Source organism: Apodemus sylvaticus, chromosome 7 (assembly GCF_947179515.1).
Source record: "Apodemus sylvaticus chromosome 7, mApoSyl1.1, whole genome shotgun sequence".
NCBI classification, from domain to species: domain Eukaryota; kingdom Metazoa; phylum Chordata; class Mammalia; order Rodentia; family Muridae; genus Apodemus; species Apodemus sylvaticus.
Genome location: NC_067478.1, coordinates 86,220,362 through 86,238,144, shown reverse-complemented (window position 1 = coordinate 86,238,144; position 17,783 = coordinate 86,220,362). Strand labels below are relative to the sequence as shown.

Below are 17,783 nucleotides of genomic sequence, written 5' to 3'. Positions count from 1 at the left end.
CTTTGGCACCATCAGTGCAAAACCTTAGAGTCAAACGTCCAGGTACTAATTTTCTTACTGGCCTTATAATCAGCAGTACCCGTGGCTAGTGACAGCCATGGTTCAACTCAGTAGTGATTCAGTTTCGAAAACCTCCTCAGACTCCTCTCCCACCCCACCCCCCTCTGCAGCACCCCCACCACCACTGAAGCATTCCATTTCTTTGTTCCTATTTCCTGCTCACTCTGCAGGGAATATTTCATACAAGTGCCAGTCAATGTATAATTATACAAATGCAACAATACCAAGAATAACAAATTTATAATCAAGAAAATAAAAATTTGTTTTCTTCTCTCCCAAATCCCAACTATCAATAGAAAAGACAATGACAAGGGAAATACACCCATTTTCAAGTGCCCACCATTTAGTGTACTGAGGATTCATTTCCTGGGATGGAACCCAGTAGGAGATGCTCGCCTTGGGCTGGGAGGAGGTCCTCCTGCTCTGAGCACCAGGGCACACACAGCTCAAGGCATCCACACAGGGGAGTCATGCAGCACCTCTGAGATGATCCTCAGAAAGGCAGCCTTCTGGACAGGAGGGCTGGGTGACAGGTTAGCGAGGGCCAGGTGGTCCTCCTTCCTCTTCGGCATTGCCTGTCTACTAACCTTCCCGTCCCCGACCTGACCTTGGCTTGGCTTCAGGAACAATTGATCATTGGGTGTGCTAAATACAAAGGGCTAAAACTCTCACTACTCAATTAAAAACAAAACAAGGCAAAGTAAAAATTAAAGTGTGCTTTCAAATACGGAATGAAGTCAAATAAATACATCTGATTTTTCTCTTTTTCTTACCTACGTACAATTTTATATCCTACACCCAAAGCTCTATACATTTGGTTTTTATTCTGAATCAAAATGCATTTCTGATAGTGAGGAGAGGAGAGAGACCTGGCACCCCTCACTGACAGATGTGCGCAGCTGCCCGAATGAAGAGCCAGTCCCATGTGGGGCGCCCAGGGCACGGCTGAGCCCAGGTGGCTCCAGGCAGATCCTCTGTCACTCTCTCTCTGTCCACACTGGAGCCGGGATGTGGCTGATACAGGGCCGACACTCAGAATCCAACAACCTGCAGTCACCTCCAGGATACACACGGGGCTCTAACTTTTATCTGAGAAGGAAGAAGATGTGTGGAAACTCAAAATAAGAGCAAATTAACATTGTGAAGAACACACAGTTTTGTTCACTTCTAAATCAGAAATATAAACTTAAAGTACACAGGCAAGCGAGGATACGCTGGCTTAGCACAGCCAGGGCCACGCTGGCCTGTCAGGAGAGCAGAGTACAGCAGGGCTCCTCTGGGGGAGGGGCAGCGGCCCGGCACAGGGCCTACTGAGCAGGGCTTTACCAGGCTTCCCTCCGCTCTGCCTTCAGTTTGGAAAGGTGAAGAGAGAGATGAGGGTTGGCACAGGGACTGACAACCACAGCTCTTCTAAGAGCAGGAGAGCGGAGTCAGCAAACCTGATGCATGGTGCTTAGAAACAAGCGGGTTTTTAAGGACAGGAATGAAATCACAGGTTTTCATACTGAGGAATAATGAATGATTTACCAGTGTACTGCTGGTCAGGGTCAACCCACCGTCGCATACCTGACAGCCTGTCGGGGAGGGCCGAGCCAGCCAGCCTTTGGCAAAGAAGAGCGTAACTTTCCTCCACCTTCTGTAACAGCCAAGATTTTTCATGGGGATGGCACAAGAAAAATAAAATTTAGTTGATAATGGGAATGAAAGCACTCCTTGTTAAAGGCACATGACCCCCAATTTCAACATGAACAATGACCACTAGGATGCTGCTAGCTGGGAAGGAAGGCAGTTTCTTTTGACTGAGTAACCTACCTCTCTGTGCAAGGGGAAGGGAGTAAAGGTGATCTGCCAGGGCAGAGGTCACCCAGGAAAGGCATCGTGTGACAGATGAACACAGAGGCCGCCAGGATACCCTGCCTTGCTGGCCACACAATGACATACGTGAGATTGAATGAAAACACCTATTACATAGAGCTGAAAATATTGTATGAAAATAGCTTATTTTCAATAAAAAATAAAATAGAGTCCCTTTCATAGGAACCAGCACAGTAATGTCTTTTACTACCAGTTTCCAAAGCTCCGTTTGGGCTCCTGGTTTTTGATAACAAATACCACTGGAGTGGCTACCTGACGTGGCTCCGGGAAACTGCCCACACTATTTATGAGGCACATGTAAGTGACAGGCTACAGCAGCTCACGGCACTTCCTGGCCATGATTGACAGCCAGGAAAGCCCTCCGCATCATCCAGCACAATGGAAACCAACTGACCCAGTATTTAGATCTTAAAACCGAGAAACCCAAAAAACAGGTAACTAGTTTCAGGCCTACAGTTTTCTCGTTCTTCTAATTTGTCACAAGGCAAACGGTGTCAACACCAGCTTTGATCCAGGCCTACTCGTGATTAACAGTTAAAGAAAATAAAAACGGGCAGACACGGGGCCTGGACCACCTTTGGACATCAGGATTCTATCATTCCAAACTTGCACTCTGCCACTGTGTCCTTAGGACCGAGTGCTACGGAGGCTGAAAGGGGACACACATACCTTTAAGTGTTCCAGGTCAGCCTCTATTTTATGAATGTACTCCAGGATTTGGCTTTGTGAATCTGTACAAGGAGAGGGACTCTGGATCTCAAAACAAGCATCCTCCATAGCTCTCCAGCGTCGCTGGACCAGGAACTCTGATGTGAATGGTGAAACTGCCCCCTCGGAACGGGAAGGAGCATTCTGAGGGGAAGATTGCTGCTGGCGGCTGGAGTCCACAGAGGGGATGCCTGTCACAGGCTGCAGGGTGAATGAGGAGGCAACCTCCTCATCTGTGGAGCTCTCCTGCACGGCATCATAGCCATCAAGGATCAAACAGTTTCCTATTGGTGACACAGGACAGTTTGATGAGATTAGCACTGCCATCGGAATGAGGTCATAATGTCAACCTGAAAAACTACCATGGTGGAGGAACCACCCACTCCCAATTTAGTTTTAACTCTACCAGAATTTATTTCGGATTAAAGACAACCTTAGTAAACTTTCACAATAATTTCCAAATAACTTCGTATTAGTCAGAGTTTTAAGAGTTTAACGCTTTAGCCACAAAGTCCTTACATGACAACCTGAATACCAGTCCCCTGCCAAACACCCTTTCCCGGGCCCTGCTGCTTTCCTGCCCCTCCCTCCACACTCTGCCGGTGCTCACTGCTCAACACTGTACCCACATGGCCTTTCCCTGCACTTCGGTTCCTGCTTAGACCGGTCACCACGTCTGCTCTCACTACTCTGCCCTGGCTGTAGCTGGCCTTATTGCTTCTAATGCTTCTGACCATCTGATGTAAATCACCTGCTTTTTTATTTACCATTAACTCTTTCCCTGCGGGCACTTAAGCTTCTTAGGAACAGTGAAGTTTCTGGCATTTTTCACTGTCCAGTCTCCCAGACCCTGTGACAATTTCTGGCAAAGAACAGACTATTTGTTGTATATATAAATACACACACACACACACACACACACCTTAGATTCTGAAACAACATCCATTCCAGCATATAAGACAGTTTAATCACAATCAAAGTTGGAATGTGAAAGCCACTTGCCTGAGATGCGTAAGTTAACATCCTTCTCTTCCTTTTTAACTGCTCCATCACCTTCTGATGGATTATCATCACTATGTGCTTCACGGGCATCAAAAAAGTGCTCTCCACTGTCATCCAGACCCCCTTCTGGCTCTGCAGGAGGCATCTCTGGGGCCAGGATCATGTGGTCCATTACTACAATGTTACTTGCCTGGCAGTCTTGGGATGCCAGTATCACTGAATCCTGTGCAGCACAAGACTCAGTTGAAGTCCGTGGACTGTCACAAGTTGCAATGTCACCAGTTCCAGTTTTAAAAGACACCTGTCCTTCCCCGGCATGACAAGCCTTAACATTTTCCAAGTCCCGGAGGCCACTGGCTGCCTGCACCTCCTCAGCAGTTGGCCCGTATCTTGAGAAGGACTGCCAGTCTTCCTGAGTGCTCTTCTCGGCAAGACCTAACTGCTGGACCAGCAACTGCTTCAACAAGCTCACTGGAGATTTAGGGCAGGAAGAGGAGAACAGAGGGGGAAACTGGTTACCACAGCCTCACTGCCAGGCGAAATCTGGCAGCTTAGTTTCCAATCCCCTCTAAAACTAAGGACACAATAATATACAACCAAAATATTAATACTACACAATCATTCTTGTCTTGAAACATGCAATCAAAAATATACCTTCTGCACAACCGTTAACATTAAAATACACTGACAAGAGTCATGCATTTTGAATAGGGAGGCCTCCTATTTAGAAGTCCTAAATATACTTGACACCAAGGATCTACTATGCTTCTGCTAGGCCAGCAAATGATTTTCTTCTCAAGAGCAGACTCTATATTTATAGGCATTATTTTTTTCTAACAATTTTCCTAAATGGCAAAGGCAATAAAATAGTATAGAAAACTTAAATTCCAATGATTTGGTAGCAGTACATGTAAGTTCCAAAGTAAGTATTCATTAGGTTTTGTTGGTTTAAATTACCTTATGAGTGGCATGGCTTCTTTAGGATGTTTAAACTAAGATCCAATTTACCCTTGGGCTAGTCTTATGCCAAACTTCTGCATGTGATGTCAGCCCTAGGACGAAGCCATCTAACTATCAGACATCACTAAGTCCGTCACCTCAGGAGAATGCAGAATAAAGGAGATTTTAAATAACTGCAACTTCCTGATTCCACCTCAGACTGACCTTCTGCTTCGCCAATAAAGAGCTCAGGTCTGAGAAAACCTTCCCGTCTCAAGCACCTTAATCTCTCCCCAAAATGCCAATTCTAAAACTCCATGTCCCACTACCACTCCTCTGGAATTGCTTGCCACTCCTTGTCTGGACGGTGACATTTTGAGGTGGAGCTCCTACTCCACACTGTACAAGAAAAGCCATGATGGAGGCAGGGATGCACCGTGGTCTGCGCAGCTCTTTTTCCCAGGAGAGTACTGAAAGTATCACCAGACACTCCCTTTCCTTTGCCTGCACATCCACAGAAGTCAAGTGCGCTAAGAATGGAGTGACTCCTTGTCTAGTGCTTGTTCTAGTCTGAACCCTCCAGCCTTGAGCCTAAGGACTGTAATAGCGGCCTGGGTAAGGGCACTGCTGCAAGCCTCTTTCCATCCAAATCCCTGAGCAGCTCTCTTTCTCAGCAAGGCTGGAGGAGCTAGGGAAGGGGCAGCAAACAAGACAGTGCGTGCGTGTGTGTGTGTGTGTGTGTGTGTGTGTGTGTGTGTGCGCGCACTCACGCGTGTGCAAGTTAGAAGCTATTATGAAGAATATTAAATCTCCATACAAAATGTAGAGCATGTGTAACATACAACAGCTCCTATGATGTTTCTGTCCATCAAATATGGAAGCTACAACCTGGTATTTAAAATTCACAGCAGTGAGACTTCCAGGCCACCTTCTTGATGTCTACATCTGTGTCCTGCACTCATGCACCTTACAGTGCACAGGCCAGCTGCTCTGCTCCCACTCCTGCAGCATGCTGTGACTCCTGCATGAGCTCCTGCTCCTGAGGATATTTTTGTCTCAATGACTCTCTTCTACACATTTGTTTTGATCTTAATCATTCTCAGATAACAAGCGCATCTTCTTCTGCTTCTATCTGCTGTTTCCCTACACACACACACACACACACACACACACACACACACACACGCACACACACAAACACACAGAGCCTTTTTTACTCCTGGCATATTTGCTTTTTAAAGTGGCAGTGGGGTCCTATTATCTTCCCAACTAGACCATAAATTTCTTGGGAAAAAAAAAATCATAGGTTAGACTTTTGTGTTTTTCACAACAACACATTGCTTTTTTCTCTCTGAAGGCTTCCCAACACACCATACAACTCTGGTACTTAGTATCTCCACAAGTTATGAAAAAACTTACAATTTCTCAGTGCGTCCAATGCCCACCGCTCCTCTGACACAGGCAAGTGTGGACCTGGGATTGTGACCGGATAGCCGCCATCACCTTCCTTGAGTGTCCCATTTGCATGCTGTTCCTTTGCAAACTGTGTTGCCGTCACAAAGAGATGTTCTGCCTCTGATTTGCCAGGGGTATTCAGTGAATGAGACTGAGGTTTTGACGAAATTAAGGGAGATTCTAATCCCAAAACTCTGTCTGTTCGGTGGAACAGAAAAGGTAGATTATACCTAAACAGACATTTCATTTTCAACACAGAACATTCATGTTGGGGCAGAGGTAAGCCACATAAGCTACAGAGGTCATCCGCTGGGAAAGCACACAGCCCGAGCACTGTGTGCTGGCCCACGGGAGGCTCCAAGGCAGTATCTGCTGACACGCATGGTTGGGCTGGCAGAATCTTTGTTTTAATAGGTAACATGTCACATCCTACATACTTGTCTACACGGCTTACCTGGACTCTGCAGACCAGCGACTGAAAGATCATGGTGCTCCGCTTTTAACTTGGCTGGTTCTTCTTCATCATTGTCTCCTCTATAAAAAAAGGAAAAAGAAAAGAAACAATCCTTGAACTTCAGAAGATGCCCAAATGTCATGGTGTTCAAGTGAAGCACTGCTCACGTCTTCCGGAACTGAACGGAACGGCACTCACTCGCAAGGTGGCGGCTGGGGGAGGGGAATCGGCTTGGTGGACTGCTCCTTCACTGACGCAGCCATTCGGCAGATGAGGTCTTGCCAGCTTCAGGGGGTGCGAAAGATCCAGAACATGGGAGGAAAGCAGAAACACCCCGTAAATACACATACAACAGAAAGGAGAAAACAAACCCAAACACGCCGTGCTGACAGAGAACATCTTCATTTTGGCACACTCTTGTAGAGATTCTAAAAGATACTTTAAAGAAAATCCTAACATAAGCACATTACCCCTTTAAAAGATTAACTTGGAACTTCTAAAAATTGTTCTCTTTACAAAATTTACTTTTAGTAGAATAAAATAAAAATGAAAACTTCCATCTCTTTTTGGTTTTTTGAGGCAGGGTTTCTCTGTATAGCCCTGGCTGTCCTGGAACTCACTCTGTAGACCAGGCTGACCTCGAGTTCAGAAAACTTCAATCTCAAAAGAAACAAATTCTTTTTTTTTTAAATTTATTTATTTATTATATGTAAGTACACTGTAGCTGTCTTCAGACACACCAGAAGAGAGCATCGGATCCCATTACAGATGGTTGTAAGCCACCATGTGGTTGCTGGGATTTGAACTCAGGACCTTCAGAAGAGCAGTCAATGCTCTTAACCGCTGAGCCATCTCTCTCTCTAGTCCAAGAAGCAAATTCTTAAGAAGAATGTTCCCAAAAGAATTCAAGAGGAAGTACTTGATTTCTACAGCGTCTTTTAGAATCTTATTATAAAAGAAAGTCTGTGGGCTGAACGGATGGCTGAGCAGTTAGAGATTCTGTGGCTCTTCAAGAAGACAGCCGTTCAGTTCCCAGCACCCATCCAGTGAGCTCACAACTACCTGTAACGTCAGACCCAGAGGACCTGATACTCTCCTCTTCTGGCTTCTGCAGGTACCTGCACACATGTGCACACACACACACACACACACACACACACACACACAGTGAAATAAATCTTATTTTATACTTTGGATAATACAATATCAATTAGAAAAAGGTAATTAAATCTGATACATACACCGTCTTTTCAGAAACCGTCTGTGCTACCAATTCATAAATTTGGGCTCCATTATCTGACATGGAAATGACGAATAAAGCTTTGTTATCTAGAAAAGAAGAAAACAAAATTCACTCTACTACTATGGCCAAGCCATGAGGAAACTCCCAGAGGCAGGTATTAACATTCTGCATCTTAATTTAGATAAAAATTACATATTTTCACCTTGAAAAACTTTATCAAGTATATACATTTAAATTTTGTGCAACTTACTGTAAGCTACATTATAACTTAATAATGTTTATAAACGTCAACCTAGAACTTAATTTAAAAAAAAGTCAAAGTTCAAATTCCTTGAACTCTGGGGATTGAAATAAAGAGCACATTAAGTTGGGACAGAAAAGTAAGGGGGGGGGGTTAAGGGAGGAAATCAGGCATGGGAACAGGAAGTGAATCTAACCCAACCTTTCTATTACATACATAGATGAAATCCTCAAACATTAAACATAACTGACTTCATAAAAGTTCTGTCCTGTAAAGGCTCTGTCCTGCCCAGGTATGTGCTTTGGAGTTCTAATGAGCCTATAATCCTGAAATGAAAATGCTTATATGAATACACATACACACACACACACACACAGGCACATGTACACACACAGGCACATGTACACACACAGGCACATGTACACACACAGGCACACGTCTACACTACTCCTTTCGCATTTGTTTTAAACTGCTATATTTCTAAGTTGTTAAGAATGTTTGGGAAATATTGCAGGAAAGAGTTTGCAAATTTTGCTGTCATGAAATTACATTACATAAAGGAGCTTACCATAATACAGTTAAAGTGTAGCTTACCAACTTAGACTGATATTTAAAACACCAAAAAAAAAAATTCAGGGCTGAAAAGTGGTTCAGCAGTTAAGAGCCCTGGGTTCTAGCACTCACATGGCAGCTGTCACCTCCAGTTCTAGGGAATCCATGCCTTCTTCTGGCCTCCAACAGCATCTGACTCGCACATGGCACAGAGATACATATGCAGCCAAAACACCCATACGTAATAAAAAAATAAATTCACCTACCTCCTCAATTTTCACTTCTTTCCAACACACAAACACACCATGACAGCCATGTCGCTGGAGGTACCCTCAAAGCACTCACACCTTTCCTGGTATTTATCACCAATTTGAACATAAAATAAACACCAAAGTAAATGTATTTAAAATTTCAAATGCAGAAAACCAGCGAGACAACTTTGCTGTCTCAAATAATTTAGAGATATAACGTTTCAATCCAGTGTCTGGACAACAGACAGATTTCATTCACATTTTCACACACATAAACATAACAAATCCACAGGTGTCGGCTGTGCTGCTCACACAACTGCAGCTCCTGCACAGTTCGCATCCCTGCGCTCACCTGTTGCCACCTGTCGAACCAGCACTGTGCTCAGCTTGATGACGGGGCTGAAGGTGTGTTTGCTGTCGGCCGTGGAGGCCAGAATCTTGCTGTGGCACCTGAGCACCAGCCTGTCATCCTGCTTTTGTAACAGCACAAGAATGTCTTCCAGCAGCAGTGTATAAAGATCTAGAAATAAAAATGCAGGGAAACTGCTAAGTACAGAAATTTAATCTGGCAAAGGAAATCACTTCTGGAAAACCTAGCTAATTCAGATTTGTAAAGTATCTTCTTTAAATTTCATTTTAAATAGTTCATTTTAGTATGTTTCTTAGGAGCATCAGCTGAGAGCTGAGAGCTCACATAACTTGCTTTACACTTAACAACAACAAACACACAAGCAGAGCTCCCTCAATGGTCGGACACTGCAGAACAGCTCTGCTCTCTGTGTGAAACCTGATGACTGCGCCTCCCCCTGGCCGGCTCTCCCTCACACCACAGAACACAAGACTCACCGATGCTTTTATCTCTATTCACCTTCCAGACCAACGGCCCTTCGTGAATCATCTTTCTTTTTGTTAAATCCAAATTCTGTGAAAGTAAAAAGAGTTATACGTGAATTACTTTCAAGAACCCTTCATCAGTGGAGCCCCAGCCCCTCTAACTGTATCTTCTCAGAGCAGTCTTAATAGAAAAGGCATCATCTACAAGCAACCACGGAACCGTCCACATTAAAGCAGCCTGCACAAAACCTTCTAGAGGAGACGCTTCTCACAGAACAGCATCCGTGAGTGTGCTCTTCGTGCCTCCCTCCGGAGCAGCGAGCACTGGCTTGTGAACAGCATTACAAAGAGCCACTACAGATCCTCACCTTAGCTGCAATAAGCCGGATGCAGATGATGCGCGCTGGACATGCACATAGGAACAAGGTTTCTGAGTCAGGAATTCTAACTCTACCTGCTGAACCACTTCTCCAGCCTCCCAAAGACAGTTTTAGCAGACAGCACTTGTTATGAGAATGCCAAGTACTGTCACTGCCAGCAACTTACTTGTTAGCCATGTCTTAGCACTAACATCTTGAGGGGAACTTGCATTTTTGGAAGGTAAGGGAATACACACATTAGTGTGCTTTTTGATAAAACCATTGTGTATAACACACAAGTTTATTTTACATACATATTAAGTAGCCAAAACAACCACCAGTGAACTGGTATTTTTAAAAAAGAAACTTAATATCCTAAAAATGTTATTAATGTTAATATCTAGGAATCACAAGTTGCAGCTAGTGAATAGTTAGCTGTTCTTATATTGATTTCAACCCTCATGCTTTTCAAAAGTGTCATAGAAAAATTTACTCAGTGATCTGAAAAGTCCTTGTTGTAAATAGTAAAAGCAGAGAGCAAATTAAAATATTCTAGTAACTCCTGTTCCCAAGACCTCAAACAATTCTTGCCACATAGTCACAGCTTCTCACAAAGTAACTCCTGTAACAAACATGAATGCACCCTTGACACAGAGCAGACATTCAACAAGGAGGCGGAGGTCACAAATGCAGGCACTCTACCAGCAGACCTCCTTCCAGGATGGCTGTTCCCACTGGGTGTTAATTGCCTGCCAGGTCTTTAGCACACACTCCTTTATGTTTTTAAGTATGATTAGACCATCTCTCACCCTGAGCTCGTCAACATTTGGGTATTCTGACAGCTTGAGATTGGAGGTGTCAAGGCGACGCTGATAGTCTTCTAAGCGCTGAAAATTAAACGGATGGAGCCAAGGTTAGACTTGGGCACCAGTGACCTCTTTGTTCTGAATCACATCCTAATTTGTAAATTGTAACTTGTAAATCTGCATTTTACAAACCGCAATACCAGCTGTGACAGACAAGCCCCTCCCTTCTTAGCACACCTTTTCCTCTTCACTGGAGAAACTCACTTCCTAGTTCCCCTTCTGATTTTATTTAACCTGGTGATGACTAAGTAAGCATATACCTATTTCCTGAACATATAAACCATGGACACAGTACAAAATTCAGAAGGTACTATAATATATACATAACAAAAAGCACTCTCATCCCACCTGACACCCTCCTGTTTTCTCTAAAGAAGCAATCCTGATGTTCATATCTTGAGTGACTTTTGAGAAAATTCTATGCAAACAGAATGCACATGTGTATGAGTCTGTCTCTGTGTGTGTTGTGTATATATTTCAGCCTTTTAAAAACAAGATGTAGGAGTACAATATTGGCATTCCTTTAGTAGCCCAGTACCTTTTATCTGTTCATATAGTATGCTGACTGCTGGTTTTTTGTTGTTTTTCAATTTGACACATCTGGAAGAGGGAACCTCAATTGAGAATATGCCTCTATCAGACCGTGGGCAAGTCTGTGGGGCATCGTTTTAATTAATGATTGATGTTGGAGGGCCTGGACTACTGAAGGCAATGCCAATCCTGAGTAGGTGGCCCTGAGCTGTATACCAAGGCAGCTGAGCACTCCATGGGAGCAAGCCCGTAAGCTGCCTCCCTGGTCTCTGCTTCGGTTCCTGCCACCAGGCTCCTGCCTGCGCTTCCCAAGGACGGACATAAGATGGACATAAGATGGAAAAGCCAGATAAACCTTTTCCTCTCCAAGAGGATGTTCCTAAGTGTTTTATCGGAGCAAGAGAGAAGCAAAGTAAGTCGCATTCCTGTTTCCCTGTGTACAGGGTTTATCAGTATACCTCAGAGATTGCTTTATGGTAGCACACAGAGAGATGTGTTGTCTTAAACAACCACATAGCATTCACGCTTCAAATTCTGTGTAAATACACCTTACTGATGGGCATTGAGGTTACTTACAATGTCTGACAATAACAATGATACAGTAATAAAATATGTTTTTAGTCATGTGCGCATTGTACCCCCATTAAAATATGTTGTAGGATAAATGTCTAACCATGCATGCTGTACACTTACATAGATATGTCTGTATAATAAATTTCTAAAAATGACTGCTTCAAAGGGTTTGAGCATCCCCTCATCATAAATGCAAAAAGGCTCTTCTACGTACGCATGGGCACAGAGCACTCCACAATCAGTGCTCACTGTGCCTATCAGACTGTCCGTCTCTCCACCTCCTACAGTTGGCTTTGCCTTATGCTCTAGAGGCATTTCTAAGTAATCTCGGAGAAGTCCACACCCCACTGAATACTGTAGCATGTATACCGATACAGAGTGCATAACATTAAGCTCAGTATTGACGAGTGGCTTCTTTTTAAAGGTTTGTGTATGCGTAAGTGAGCGTGCATATGCATGCTTATGTGTGGGTGCCTCAGGTGGAGGTCAGGGAAAGCTTGCAGGGGCCTCGGTTCTCTCCTTCCACCCTGTGGGTGCCAGAGATGGAACCCAGGTTGTCAGCTTGACAGCAGCGGCCTTCATCTGCTGAGCCATCTTGCCAGTCCCCTGGGTTCCTTTTTAAAACTTTACCCACAGTAAGAGGCATGCATTTTAAGTGTATTTTTTCATGAATTCTGACAAACAATACACTTGCACAACTCAATCTCCTACCAAGACATGAAGACATGGTCTCCTTAGAAAGGTTCCTTATATTTCTGCCCGATTAGATCTCTACACTATGTTCTCAGTGGCAATTATCTTTCTTATTTATTTTCCTATCACAAATCAGTTTAGTATCTTACAAGTTCACACAAATAAAATTATGTGTATGTGCTCTTTTGCATCTGGTCTCTTTCAGTCATTACAAAGTAAATTAGTTCCATTCTGTCTGTCTCTGGCAGCCTTCTGAGTGCACCACAATTGCTTTACCTGCTCTCCTGCTGAATTCCTGAGCTGTTGCCAGCCTAGAATGACCATGAATAACTTCTCTTCACTTCTCTTCAGTAAATCACTACACACAGAACTGCCGGTCACAGAGGTAAGTCCAGGCACAGGCCATTTAATTTAGTAGACAGTGCCAAATGTCCTCCTGGGCCTTCATCATTCTGACTCAAACAACACTTCTGAGCAGCACACAATGCCCTGCTCATCAGCTGGATGATGATCCTCTGTTATTTCAAGTTCCACATATTCACATTCAATGGTCCCCAGTGCTGCCCTGTATCTTGTTTTTCCTTCTTACCTGCTTATTTTCTGCCTCCCTGACAGCCTGATTTACATAATTTAAGATCTGACGACAGTGATCTGCAGCCTTCTTCACCTTTTCCCTTTCTGGAGGCCATTCTAATACAGGGATGAAACAGAAAATTAGGAAAAAAGATAATGTTCACACACATAACTTCATTTTATTCAAATGAGTGTAAGAAGACATACACGAATACCTTTACCATTTTTATACCATGTTAAAACCTATAGCACAGTCTCTATCCAGGTAGTCTTTACACAGGTCAAACTTCTGATTATCATAACTTAAAATATACATTCTTATTAAAAAACATTTTTTTAAAGATTTATTTATTTTATGTATATGAGTACACTGTAACCTCACAGCATGAGTACACTGTGTACTGATGCTACACAACTAACCACCGTTGTGAGCCATCATGTGGTTGCTGGGAATTTGAATTCAGGACCTCTGCAAGCTCAGTTCAGCCTAAAGATTTATTTATTATTCTAAGTACACTGTAGCTGTCTTCAGACACACCAGAAGAGGGCATCAGATCTCTTTACAGATGGTTGTGAGACACCATGTGGTTTCTGGGATTTGAACTCAGGACCTTCAGAAGAGCAGTCAGTGTTCTTAACCACTGAGCCATCTCTCCAGCCCTAAATGGTTTTTTTTTTTTGTTGTTGTTGTTCTTTTTTTTTTTTTTAAGCCAAATATGGAGTTGCATGCTACTCACAAAGCTGAGGCAGGAGGATCACAAGCTTACAGATAGCCTTAGCTACATGCTAAGATTTGTCCCAAAATATTTGCTTTGTTTTTCAAGACAGGGTTTCTCTATGTATCTTTGCCTCTCCTGGAACTCACTCTATAGACCAGGCTGGTTTCAAACTCACATTCGCCTGTCTCTGCCTCCTAAGTGCTGCGATTAAAGGTGTGTGTCAGCACTGTCCAGCTCGAAATATTGTTTTAAGGGACTGGCAATGCAGCTAATTGATAGAGCCCTTGCCTAATGTGCAAACACATCAATCTCAGTACTAAAAGGATGAAAAAAGAAAGAAGAAATCACAATACAGAGCTCACGTGCAAGAATAATGCACTGTATTAAACCCAATGCCGTGCACTGGCAAAGGAGGCCACTGTACACTGTACAAACAGGACCCTCTCCTCTCCTGAAACCACAGTGTATAACCTAGATAACTAGGACCACTGGGTCTCTTATGCAGTGTCCTCTGTGTAATAAGTTTGAAGAATTTCAGCATAAGTTTGAATTTGAGACCACATTTAAAGGAAGAACAAGTACAAAACTAGCAGTGCTAAGAGATGACATTCACCAAAATCACACTGTCATCGCTGAACTGAAGAGAGCCACCAGACTAGAGTGTAAACTGCAATCTTCACACAGTGTGATGGCCCCACTGGACAGATACATTAAGAGTAAGATGTAAGCCCGGTGGTGGCACATGCCTTTAATCCCAGCACTTGGGAGGCAGAGGCAGGTGGATTTCTGAGTTCAAGGCCAGCCTGGTCTACAAAGTGAGTTCCAGGACAGCCAGGGCTACACAAAGAAACCCTGTCTTGAGCCACCTCCCCCACCCCAGAAGAGTAAGATGTAAGCCACATTTATGCTAGGTGCTATAGTCTGTGATCCCCAATACACATTCCTAGTCTCAAGTGAAAGAACCAGGAGTCTGTGGCATAAAACTCAGAATCATTTCTTGTCTCAAGATGAGAACGTTAAAATGATAATGCATTCATTCAGCTTCCTACAAGTGCTTTCATAGATACATAACATCTCTCTGACCTAGTATAGAGCCTTTCAAAGCAATCAGAAATGCCAAAACAAAGATGGGTGAATTTTTCCCATAGGGTCAGGTGACAATTAATCTATACTTTGAAGGCCAAATGACCTTTGCTCCAAATATTCAGTTCTGCTGCTGAGTGCAAAAGCTCTCAGAGAAAGCATACAAACAGACGGCCTCCACATGCTGTCTCCAATAAAAGCTTACTGACAGAAACAGGCAGTGAGAAGCAGGTGTGGAGGTGCGTGCCCACAATCCCACCACTTAGGACAGCAGTTCTCAACCTCCCTAAATCTGTAACCCTTTAATACAGTTCCTCATGTCGTGATATTATTTTCGTAAAGTTATTTTCATTGCTACTTCATAACTCCAATTTTGATTCTATGATGAATCACAATGTAAATACTTTTAGAGGCAGGTTTGCAAAGGGGTCTTGACCCACAGGTTGAGAACCACTGACCTAGGAGGTAAGAGCAAGAGTCCAAGGCCACCCCCAGCTACATATGGAGTTCATGATGAACCAGGTTCTGTGACACTTTGTCTTTAAAAAATAATTTTGAAATAAAAACCAGGCAGAGACCTTAATGTGACCCTTGCACCACAGTTGGCCAAACTCTGTGTCTGAACTATTAGAGGGCACAATCCACACAGGCTGAAGACACCACTACGTCTTCTCAGGAAATGTCTGCCATACAGCTAGCAGAAAATAATTCTATGCATCAGAATGCTATGAGAGATTATTTATCAGAACATATTCTTGGGTTTAGTTCTTAACTTTAAAAGAAAGTACACGTATGCATTATCTGTATAAGAATCGATGTATGTGGGTGCTCACAGAGCCCAGAAAGGGTGTTAGTCCTCATGGGGTTGGGAGTTATAGTGGCTGTGAGCCACCAGGTGTGGCTGCTGGGATCCCAACTCTGTTCCTTGCAAGAGCACTCAACCACTAAGCCATTTCTCCAGTTCCCAACCTTTGTTTCAGTCAAAATGCTGTACCTGTGTATTTGGCAATATTATCCAAAAGAAGCGGGTACTTGGTGAGCCTCTGCATTTGGGTGGGAATGATATCCTTCAGCTGAAGACGACGGCACAGGGGATTGCTCTCAGCATCCTAAAATTAAAGTGGAAGAAGTCAACTAACAAAGCATATTAGGACAAATAATTACAAAACCTGTATCATGTATTTACTAGAAATGCACTATATCAGAGGCCTGATTATTAGACAAAGATGCTTCTAAAATGAGAGAAAAATTGCATGCCAATCCTACTTCTGTTCAAGGACAGCCAAGGCCACCCAGAAAATCCCTGTCTTAAAAAAATGATAAAGAAAAAAAAGTCATTTACTAACTTATTATCCACTATTCTAAGTAGATACCCTGGATCACTAGTCTGGATGTGGTAGCTTATATGCATCGGAGGTCTACAAACCTTAAAATAATAAAACAACACACACTTCAGACTCTGTGGGCCAGTTTTTCAAACAACTGAGTCTGCTGCTTTAACAAAGAACAGTGATAGATGAATGGGCATAGCTTTATGTAATAAAAAAATAAAATTCCCATTTTCAGGTATATGTGATCCCATCCCCTGGAGTATGGGCAGAAGCTATTCTATAATTAGTTTACTATCACTTGATTTTGATTTAATCATAAAGAGGCGACCTAGCCTATCTGGATCAGCAGTGGCTGGGACCCCAATTCTAGTTCTTGTGAGAGCAGCAAGTGCTCTTACCCACCAAGCCATCTCTCAGCCCCTAACCTTAAAAGTGATCTGGACCAGAGAAAAGCATTCCTACTGGCTTGGAAAGAAAGCGAAAACCCACCTATGCTGACTGTTCAAAGGCCACAGGAAGAGAGACGGGCGTCCCGGGGAGCTGGGACTAGTTCCTGGCCAATGAGCCGGAGAGCAGGACCTCATTTTGTGTTTACAAATGATAGATGGATAGATAGATAGATACATACATACATACACACATACATACATACATACATACATAGATACATGATAGATAGATAGATAGATAGATAGATAGATAGATAGATAGATAGATCAGTCATTGGCTTCAGGTGAGGATTACAACTCTATAGAGAGCATTGATAAAATCCAAGGGAGAGGGGTCCTTTTACACTGTAGCCATACTCTTAAACTTAAAAGCTGTGACTGCTGCTTAGCAATGCAGCAACAGGGAACAGATGCATGGTGTTCAAATAACTTTATTTATAAAACAGCAGGTGGCTGGAGACAGCCTAGGGCCACAGTTGCAGACTCTCATCTACTCCCATCCCTACCCCAGTTCTGTTACAATCCTCGCAAGCCTGATAAAAAAAAGTCTCAAACTTAAACAACATGCCTTTCATGATTGAATACGAGTCAGGCCCAGTAGCACACATGGCTGGCACGAAGTACAGACGGAGGAACAAGCCTCGCCAGTTTAATACGACCTTACCACAAAAGGCTATTAAAAAAGGCCAGGCCTGTAGCTCAGTGGGGAACGCTTGCTGAGACCCCAAAACAACTGAATATGGCTTTTTCCTAATTAAAGCTGCTTTGAGAACATGGATAGCTATGTCAAAGGTTTCAATTTTCATGTGTACTTTTTATTATTCATCATTCCAAAAACTTCTTTATTCCTTCCAGTAATTTAAGATGAAATATAGAGCTCTTTTACGATGCTGACATACTGGCTGGGGCTAAGGAGATGGCTCGGTGGTTACAAGCATTGGCTGCTCTTCCAGAGGAGCCAGGTTCAACTCCCAGCACCCGTGTGGCGACAG

The 17,783-nt window shown here is 43.3% G+C and overlaps 1 protein-coding gene across 4 annotated transcripts in view; it reads right to left on the bottom strand.

The window, feature by feature from the left end:
* Positions 1-283: 283 nt before the first annotated feature.
* Arhgef12 (Rho guanine nucleotide exchange factor 12) overlaps positions 284-17,783 on the bottom strand; it is a 132,197-nt gene continuing 114,697 nt past the window's right edge. For all 4 annotated transcript variants that reach the window (XM_052188598.1, XM_052188599.1, XM_052188600.1 and 1 more), the window contains 13 exons: positions 16,006-16,120; positions 13,226-13,326; positions 10,783-10,860; positions 9,627-9,702; positions 9,133-9,300; positions 7,735-7,822; positions 6,692-6,778; positions 6,494-6,573; positions 6,004-6,237; positions 3,646-4,116; positions 2,605-2,927; positions 1,627-1,696; positions 284-1,149 (listed from right to left, as the gene is read on the bottom strand). In XM_052188598.1, coding sequence (XP_052044558.1) covers positions 1,139-1,149; positions 1,627-1,696; positions 2,605-2,927; positions 3,646-4,116; positions 6,004-6,237; positions 6,494-6,573; positions 6,692-6,778; positions 7,735-7,822; positions 9,133-9,300; positions 9,627-9,702; positions 10,783-10,860; positions 13,226-13,326; positions 16,006-16,120 — 1,902 coding nt within the window. In that variant the 3' untranslated portion in view covers positions 284-1,138. The remainder of the gene's footprint in view (positions 1,150-1,626; positions 1,697-2,604; positions 2,928-3,645; positions 4,117-6,003; positions 6,238-6,493; positions 6,574-6,691; positions 6,779-7,734; positions 7,823-9,132; positions 9,301-9,626; positions 9,703-10,782; positions 10,861-13,225; positions 13,327-16,005; positions 16,121-17,783) is intronic.